Genomic DNA, 10,009 nt, shown 5'->3' with positions numbered 1-10,009 from the left:
TCCGGGCGGCGGGAGAGGCTCCGTCCCGTCGGCCCCCCCCACCCGGCATCGGGCAGCGCCGCCGGGGCGGCGGGCAGCGCAGGGCGCGGGTGCCGGTCCCGCTGCCGGGGCAGGAGCGGGGGCTCCCGCCTTCCCCAGCGGAGGTCGGGGAGGAGGAAAAGCGGAGGGAGGATCCGCGAGGATCCAGGTAGATCCAGCTTTTACCGCTTACCAAAAGCCACCAGCAGCAGGACCTCCGCCTCCTCCCTCCCTCCTTTCTTCCCTTCCTCCCTCCCTCCTCCCCTAATTCCCTCCCTCCCCTGCCCCTCCGCGATGAGAGACGGGCCAAGTGGGTGCGCGCCAGCCAGCAGCGCTCTCTGCCAGGGGCAGGCGGATCGCTTGCATGTCGCAGGGTGACTGCTAGCAGCCCTGCGGGGAGGCTCCCCCGGCCGGGCCGGGCTGCGGGCTGGGAACTGGGGACTTGGGAGGCGGCGGCGGCGGGCGGGCAGCTGTCCCGGTGCCGGGGTGCCTGCCGGCGGGCCCCGCGGGATGCTGGCGGCGGGGGATGCGGAGCCGGCGGCGGACTAAGATGGGGGGCGGCCACTCCCACCGGGCGCCCGTCTTCGACGAGAACGAGGACGGTGAGTGCGGAGCTGTCCACGGTACCGCGCCCGCCGCTGCCCCGGCCGGGGGCTCTGCCTGCCTTCCCTCCCTGTCCCCCCCTCCAGCTCCCTGCGGGGAACAATGTGGGACAGGTTTGGGCTGCCCGGGGAAGGAGAAGGGAAATCCCACCTTTGTTTAGCCCTTCACACCGATCGCGCAGGGTGGTTTGTTTGTTGATTTATTTATTTGCTTTTCGCCAAGCTCATGAGCTTGGAGTCTGGCACACCGTCGCTTGGGGTTTAGGCACATGGCAGGTAACTTCATACCCGCGCTTATGAATGGGCATTGTTTTGGAGATGGATGCCCGCTTTTTTGTTTTCATTTGTAGTTGGCTTCTTTGCCCGCCTGCCCGTTTTAAATGGTGATGTCTCTCTCAGTCAGTACACTTCTTCCATCACCCTCACTTTCTGAAACTTCTTTTTTAGCTTGTTCTATTACTCTGAGGTTTTTTTCCCTGCCTAGATAATATGTCATAAGGAAGTGTATCTTGTAAAGTTTTTGGAAGGCAATGGAAAAGTTTGCATAAAACATGGTGTTTCTTCACTATTTATGCATTTCCATGTCATTTTTATATGTAGACCATATTTAACCAGAATTATGTGACTGCATTTCAATTACAATCATTTTGGCTGTTGAAGGAAAGAGAACACTGCAATCTTAGGAAGCAGATATTTGTATGTTATTACTAGAAGTATTTTTAATTACTGTAATTAAATTATTACAGTTTTTACCTATTTTAATAATTACTTATGGGATAGATGTTGTTGCCTGTCTGGACGATTGATGCTTAATTTTGAGTATATTCCTTTCCATGTAGTTTCCAATATATTTTATCAGGAGGTGATTGTGTCTCATTAGGCTATTGCATTGTTTTGTCTTTCTGAGGCTCATAACAGATCAAAAACATGTATGCTCCTCCCTATATGTTCAGGACTCATGGAGATACTTGTATTGTTTTGCTAATAGGGAGGAAGTATATTAAATGCATGTAAAGTGCTTAAAAGGGTGAATACACATTTACTTGCATTTAAGATACAACTATCATTCCCTATTCCTTGACAAAGCTTGAAGTGGTATTTGATGAGGTTTGATTTACAAGAATCCATTGTTTGTGTGGAGAATGGGACAGATTGTTTACTATTTGTGTATTGTGGTTCAATAGCTGTGATTTTCTTGTACTGATATAAAATTTCAGTCATTTACCATAGGTCGTGCTGTGTAAACAAGTGAAAAAGAGCAGCCCCTCCACCCCTTACACCTTCCCCCAAGGTAAAAACTTGATCGTGCACAATTAGTCTTGTAAACTATGAGATATCTCACCAAGAAATACCCAGGACTGAAAGCATGGAGTTAATCTTGTCTAGACACCCTAAGGTAAAAAAATAGCCATGTCTCTGCCTTTGTAAGACTTTTGATTGGCCTCTCTTGACTTAGCAGTTTCTATGAATTTTTACCACTTTCTTTCTTTCTTTCTTTCTTTTTTTTTTTTTTTTTCATGAGACAAGGCTGTGGTCAGTTTTTGAACAAAACAAAGTTTCATAGTAAATTACTGCAGAGAAGACTTCATGCCACTTAGTTCTTTTTCCCTTAGGAAAACATTTCTGTAGTGCAGCCATTATTAATACCTGATTAAAAAAAAGGCACATAAAGTATTTATGGATATCTATGAGGCCGTTATTTATTCTTTGCCTGGTTTCATTTTGTATTGTTGGTTTTTTTTCCTGTTATGTTGTTCCTAGCATCATATCTTTTTTTCCTCTTAAGATGTTATACTTAGCACAACCATCTATCTCAGAAGAGTCCGTTGCTTTTGAAACAATAACCTGTTTTCTATACTACTTACAGATTATTTTTCAGGGTGGCATTTTTCCAAGTACCTAAATAAAATAGGAAGATATCTCCTCTTTGAAAATGTATCTTAAAAAGTTTAATCCAAAATCAAGCTGTATTTCATATTCCCGCTAGTAGCTACAAGAGTCGCTGTTTTCCACTATATTGGACTCAATGTGAAATTAAAAAAAAAGGAAAAAGAGAAAGTATACCAAGAGCAAGTAGATTTGTTTTTTGAGATGGTATAATTTTGCTCAAGAATGACAATGCTTATCAATTTAAAGAGAACTGGAATAAATTAGTTGTGTATGAATATGTAGGCATAGTAGAAACTAAGCTATTTAGTGTATTGTGTGTAATGTTGCAGCTGCCTCTTAAAATGAGAAATATTAGCAGAAAAAAGTATTGTCATTTTATTCATATGTGTTAATGATGGATGTGGAATAAAACATGAATTTGGAAGAAGAGGTTTAAAACCATTTATTGCCACTTCATAAATCATATAAAAAGTTACTTATTCAGTGTACCACTTAACAAAGGAATATACAGAAACAGTATGTGAAGAGCACCCAGGTTACTGCCTGATAAGCCTATAGAGTATCTGCTCTAGAGGTACAACTCACGCTTTCTGCCTAATGAGAATAGGTGTTGATCCATTGAGTAGTTGTAAACATTGTATGTTGTGTGTAGACTCCCCACCATGCTTAGGCTAATAAAAAAGGGTCCAGCCAGAAGGCTGGACTGCATGCTGTAAATCCCCAGTTATCACAGACAGCATAACACATCATTATCATACACTGATCTTTTTAAAGGCCATAATACTCACCATTTTTAAACTAGCTATATTTTTTCTGTGTTCTATTTTTGTTAGAAGGATCTTCCAGAGCTTCACTCTTTGAATGGTTAGAAACATCTGTTTTCCTGATGAAATGATTCTTAACCTATTTATAAGTTTTATGTATATTTCAACTTTTTTGTTAAACAGCTCTCCATCTTTCCTGATTACTCCACTGCATTGACAGACAGCAAAAATGTCCCTTCTCACTCTTTGTTTTGTAAGAAAACCTCTTCCAGTTTTCTCTTATTTCCACAGTTTTTTCATCCCCTTGACCCCCACCTGCATGCATTTGAACTTGTCTTGGTTGCACACTGATAATCCAAATTATACACAGAATTGCAGGTGAGATTTCACCAGGACCTTGTGCTGGAAACAATACTTCCTGATGTCTACTGGAAATAACTTTCCCGGTACAGCCTATGACTACATATGCCCTTTTCATGGAGGTATCGTGTGGATAGTTCAGTCACCCTGTGATCAGTTAGTCCACCAGTGCCCTGTTCAGTAATTTCCACTGATGAGCTCCAATCTACAGCGGAAAGTTTTGGTGTTTGTGACCTTTGTTTGTTGTACATGACCTTGCATTTTGCATGACTGGATTTTGGCCCATTTCTATTATTCATACTCTCAAAGACGTTCACCCGCTTTTTCCCTTGTAATGCTCTGATTCTCCATTACTTTATCAATGTTTTGTATTGTCACCACTCTCACCAGCTCCATGCCAATTATCAAGTCCACTGAATATTTTGTGTAAGTATTCAGCTGGATCATTTCCAGCCTTCAGCTTCTTTGCTGTTAACCCCCGTCAGCCTCATAATTCCCCTTTCAAAATAACATTTTTTCCTGTGTTACCCGCCTTGCATTTTGCCAGTTAATTCTCACCTTGTTCAGCTTTGCTTATGCTTTCTGATATATCACTTCACTGAAAGTGAGAAAAATGAAATCTAAGCCAACTCTACCATCTACAAAATAAGTTTCTCACCGAGGCAAAGTATCTGGTTACTCTTGCACAAACAAATTCTGGTAAACCCACGCTGTGTTGGTCTCATATTTTTTTCTTAGCCCGGGTTAAAGCACAAGAGCAGCTATGAAAATCCAGTGAACAGAGTCATTTGTTTGCCTACAGCTTATACTCTGGCTGAAGAAGTCCAATGTTGTTGCTGTACAGGTTGGATAGACAACTACGTCTGGTGTAGCAGCATCGCTACCTCTAATCAAAGCTAGACACCGTAACGGTGTGAAACGATAACATTTTTTGAGACATTTAGAAAGTGTTTTCCGGCTAGATACTACACTAATTGTGTGGTCAATTCAGCACTCGGCTAAAAGGAAAACAGTTTCATGTTGGTTAATACTGCTGAAGCAAAGGAATGTTGACTCTCTACCTCGAATGTTTTCTATTCTCATAACAATTATCCTCTCCTGAATATGTGTATCCAGTACTAATACCAGGAGAGCAAAGAGTACATCTTTTCTCATGTTTGGCTCTTCAGACACAGCAATAAGTCCACAAGAATAGCAATAGAAGGGTAAGAGGAATATCCACCATTGGTAAATGTTATTTGCAAATTCTCAGTAAATATCATAAGTAACAAATATAGTAGCAATAGTCTGCTGACTGTAAAGGGTATCTTTCATGCTGGATTTGCTTGACTGTGCTCTGTTAAAACTTCAGTTATATTTAACAGGTGGAAGTGAAATAGTAGAAGAGAGTCATTAGAAAAGAGCTGACTCAGGAGAGATTATTACTACCAAATAGTAATAACATATTTGCCTATATTGTGGCGGAAGGTACAGAGGAAAGGAAAAGAAGCCAAAGTGTCAGAGGCTAGAAGCTGGTCCAGTGAGCTGATATGGCAGTTTTATGGCAGATTATTTGGGCCTTACAAAGTCAGTTGTGCTGCAATTACTTTTAGAAAGGGAATCACGGAGTTTCAGAGAAACAAGAAATAAGTGCACTGAACTTAAGAGCTTGGTTTTATTTTTATAGTCTGTGACTTTACATTTAAAGCAAATATGTATTTCCAAAGAACCTTTCAGTGAGCATTTTGAAGCTATAGAGCTTGAATACTTCTCTGCAGAGGACAGCGTGACATGCTGTGCCTCAGTCTTGTATGAGGGAAATGAGGCATAGCAACATGCCTTGGCTTATTTCTACACGGCCAGTCCCTGATTCACTGTAGTGCCTATGGATCTACTTAACTTCAAGCAAGTGCTGAATCCCACTGCTTTGCCTGAGTCATAACGCTTCGTTCCGCTGTAGTGTCATAACTACAGAATTCAATGGAAATCTTATGTACTAGAGAATATAGCATCCATCCTCCAGAGTTAAACTTTAATTTCTAAGCTGTAATTTAAATTGATTTCTACCTCTCCTCTACCTCTTTTCATTTAAGCCATTGGCTTAAATGAAGAATTTTAAGTTGCTGGTGAGTTGCAGAAAAAGTCATTATTAAATGACCAGCTGCTGAAAAGATGATCTTGTACTACCAGCATTAAAAATAGATACACATCCTAACAAAAACGCTGGCGATTAATATGGATTCAGGTAGCTAAATTCAGCTCAATGGCTGAGTTTATGTAAAGTGCAGTGAAGTGCTGAAGATCTATAAAAGTGACAGAGGGAAAAATGACACACGAGGGTTTCACTTGGACCTGATTTAAAGCAATGGTTAAATGTCAAAATGAGTCAGATTCGAAATAGAGTATGCAGTGCCCAGTTATTGTCAGTGATATGATAGTGCTCATCAGCCTGCCGTCACAAAGCTGCTACGGATAACGGCTGAGGCAGTCACACAGCAACTACAAAGAACTCGAATCACGAGGCTAATAACATACTCCTTTCAAACTAATTGTTTCATAAAATATAGCCCTACAGAACAGTTAAATACAGGGCTTAGATTCTAAATGCCTTTTGTTAGTGAAAGTAACAAATATAGGGTGGGATTAGTATTTCTGCTGGATTTTTGGTTTGTTCGTGCAATTTCTATGGCGGGTTGCATAGCATTTTACTTTTTCCTTCTCAGAGATGAATATTTCGATTCCCTTTTAGAACTGGATTGGGTAGGAATACCACACTGTGACTTTAAAATGCTCTAAGGCACTTCTGTGTCAAAAAATGGGATAAAACATGGCTGTAGAAGGCATTATTTTATGCTGGATGTCAAGATTTTAGACAAATAAGAACCAGATAATTGGATTTTTATTTTTTGTTGTATGACCATGTTGAATTATATATAATTTATTTTCCATTTATTGAACTTTAGACATGAAGTCATCATTATGTGTAGTGTAATACGTTTCAGAAACCCGATGCTGGTGTCTGTACACAGAACAAAATAGTGATCAGTGTCCAGCTTGCAGTTACAGCATGGTATGGGACAGTAGGAGAATATAGACAGAAAGGAGAACACAGATTAAAAATGGGATAATTTCAGGCAGTCATAGAGATACCAACTGCTAAACTGTTGTCAAGAGTTTGCGTGGTCTGCGGCAAAGGAGGTTCAGAAGGAATATCATGGCATTGCAACCGCCATCAACCATTATCTTCCTGACTCAGTCTTCTTAAAGCTTTGCTACAGTGTATACAAATAATGTGGACTTTTTCAACCACTAAGTGATAATTATAGGTGAAGTTTAATACCAGAACACAGTTTTCCCTTTTCTACAGGGAACTCTGAAGAAAAGCAGGATCAATCTGGCACTTCAATCTTAGCTTCTTGCACCTTAAAATGAGCTGCATCTCTTTTTCTTCATTTGACTGTCCCCAAAATGTTGTGCAATGTCTGATTTACCTCACACTGTCAGGATTAGAACCAAGACTCTTTCAAGGGACAGCTAAAGTATTTACCAATTGTATTTTACTTTACCATCATCCAGATTCAACAAAATCTTTGCCAGCAATGTCTTAGAGATGGACCAGAAGAATTTTCAAGATAATTTCTAAACATATTTTCTACAATTCCAGGATTTAATTTTCTGCTTTGGTGGAAACATCCTTGTCAGGACCTCTGTCTTAAGCAAAGACATCATGTACGTCTTTGCTTTTTTATGCAAAGAATTATGCAATTTATGCAAAGAATTTATGCAAGTGGTTGGCATGACACCTGCCTCTAACAGTGTTAAGGGATCTCTTGGTGGCTTTTTATCTAGGAAGTGTAAGTGCTCAGGAGATGTAACATTTTACCCATGTTGCTATGTGTCTCATGTCATGTGCCTGGATGTCCAGATAGGCTTTTTCGGTAACTAAGTATAAATAATTCAAAGCTAACCAAGCATCAAACAAGATGAGCTTAAAGACTCCTATCCAAGATCAGGGAAAACTCGGAATGTGAAATAAACTATGAGAAAACAAGATCACTGTCTAAATCTCAACACCATACCATTGCTTTTGCAATCACTCCTTTAAAAATTCATATATAGTCTCCTATCCCTGCCCACAGATGCTTCTTGCAGTGAAAAGGCAAGGCTGTGCTCCTTCAGCTGTGCTGCTGTCATTTTCTGTGCCAAAAGAGTAGGCTTCCAGGGATCTGGGTTCTGCAGGACTGTGGAAGCTGAATGGTGGAAGAAGCAGCACACTGAAAATTAAATGCTTAGTTTTCCCATGGACAAATGGTATTCAAATGTACAAAGATATTAAACTGACTCTACTCCTCAGTATTTGCTTTACTTCCAGTATAGTTCAAAAGATCAGTCTTCCACTTCTGCCTGGGAGATCATGAGGGTGGTTGCACTCAATCCCCTTTGACACCTTCCCATAGAACAAGCGCGAACAGGTATACCTCCTCACATTGGGCTCCCGTATGACATCCACTGGGTCATTGGTAGCATCTGGCATGAAAGTGAAAGCATTCCTTGATGTGGATGTGTGGATGTGGGTTACAAAGCCAGCAGTAATGTGGGAATAGAGGGTTTTTGAGAACCTTGAGCACTGTGGTGTCCAGTAAATGGAGGAAGTTCAGCCTGGAATGATATCTTGTATCTGGCTGAATTAGAAAATGTCTGAGAAAATCTTTGGAAGAAAAAAATAGTATGGTATGAAGATCTTGCCCACAGATGCTGAAATGAAGTAGGTCCTGTCCTACCAGAACAGTCTTTGCACAGTCTCTTCTGAACACGAGTATAAGGACAAAGGCGGCAGGGTTTTTGCTGGCCAAGCACAAGACACTTTTTTCTAGCTTTCTCATTAAACAGCAAGGCTGGGAAAGCAGAAGCAGAAACCTTCCTGGTTCTAAACCTAGTGGGTAGTGACACTTGGGTCCAAGCACTGAAGGGTGGAAAAGAGGAAAAGTTTGAGTTCATTGTGGAGGTTTCACAGTATTTTGACTTATCTGAAGTGAGCTAACTCTGAGATGGTGGGAAAGATGTGTAAGAGAAAAGCTTGCTACTGATATCAATCAATACAAAGAAAAAATGTCTGAGAGGATATTCAAAGGAAAAGGGCAACTTCAAGTTCAGCCTGGTAGCGGAGCTCCACAGTACCCCATCATGGTAAAACATGTGAGGGGAAGGGATAAAAAGTAGTGGACTTATCCACCAAACTTAGCAGGAGAGGCAAGGATTTTCTGGAGGGGGAAGAGCAGCAGAAGTAAGCAGTGTACACATCAGGGGACCTGATCTATCTTGAGCACAGTTCTGCTTAATTCCATAAACTAATTAAATCAATTACCTTAAACTATATTACTTACTGCCTGATGTAAGCCTATGTTGAGCTGTTGCCGAATTTGCTGTTGTAGTTGTGATCACTGTATACATGTGTATATGTAAGTTTCCCTGCAACAGGAAAAAGTAAAGATTATTATTCTGTAAAGATCAAAAACTTGTGCTTGCAATAAACGCTGTTTTCTTAACTAAATCATATTCTGAGTTTCCCTGGGCTCAATCACAATTTGGCAAGAATAACAAATACAGAGTGCTTGCAAAAAGAGAACAGTTGTCTTGATTTTTTTTCTCCTTTGGTTGAAGAAGAACAAAGCTGGTTTACTCTCTGGGATTCAGTCTCTAACACATTATCTGTTTTGAATTATAACACTGCCTTTTATTTGTCTGCATTTGATCCCAGGAAACTACTTCCCTTATCAGAAATGCCTGTTCATATCACACAGTATCTGCAGATGAGCACCAATGGGACCCAAGATGCCTACACCTTCTCAGTACAAGAAAAGGTTGAGTGTTAATACATTTATCAGGACCTAGAACTGATTCTTTTAATACAGTATTTCATGGAACACTCTTTGACTTCATTTTAAACTGTTAGAAATGAACATCATACTGTATAAATTATACGTCATGTGTGTACATTACAACGTTGTACTGTATACTTCAAGTTCATACTCTTCAAGGTCATGTAGTAGACGGGGTTTTATTGTACTTCCTTTATGCAAAGCGTGGGGTTTTTTGATAGATACTAGTACTATACCTTTATAAAACACAAATTTCTGGAGAGAAGAGGAAAGAACGAAGGCATCTGTTGCTTCCCTGGTGAGTACTACCAGGTTTTCCCTTTCAGACGTCTCACTTACTAGAATCTGACAAATATAATGAAAGTGCAGCATGTGACTGTTTTCAGGTTGTCCTCAGGAAAATCTTAGTGTTATATATTGACCTATTCCCATAGGCAGTCAGCATTCACCTGAAGTGTCCAGCAACAAGGCACTCTAGAAGTAGGGGTGTGCTTTTGTATCACAGAAATGAGGACTT

The 10,009-nt window shown here is 40.6% G+C and overlaps 1 protein-coding gene across 2 annotated transcripts in view; it reads left to right on the top strand.

Moving 5' to 3' along the window:
- Nucleotides 1–544: 544 nt before the first annotated feature.
- The window catches only part of STK32B (serine/threonine kinase 32B), a gene marked incomplete at both ends in the record, with an annotated part of 173,845 nt that continues 164,380 nt past the window's right edge, over nucleotides 545–10,009 (top strand). Inside the window, one exon of one of the 2 annotated variants that reach the window (XM_082482817.1) lies at nucleotides 545–620. In XM_082482817.1, coding sequence (XP_082338943.1) covers nucleotides 545–620 — 76 coding nt within the window. The remainder of the gene's footprint in view (nucleotides 621–10,009) is intronic. The other variant, XM_082482818.1, reaches the window with a different exon arrangement.

The sequence above is a fragment of the Vanellus vanellus genome (assembly GCF_965231255.1).
Source record: "Vanellus vanellus genome assembly, chromosome: 4".
NCBI lineage: Eukaryota > Metazoa > Chordata > Aves > Charadriiformes > Charadriidae > Vanellus > Vanellus vanellus.
This window is presented reverse-complemented; position numbering and strand designations above follow the sequence as displayed.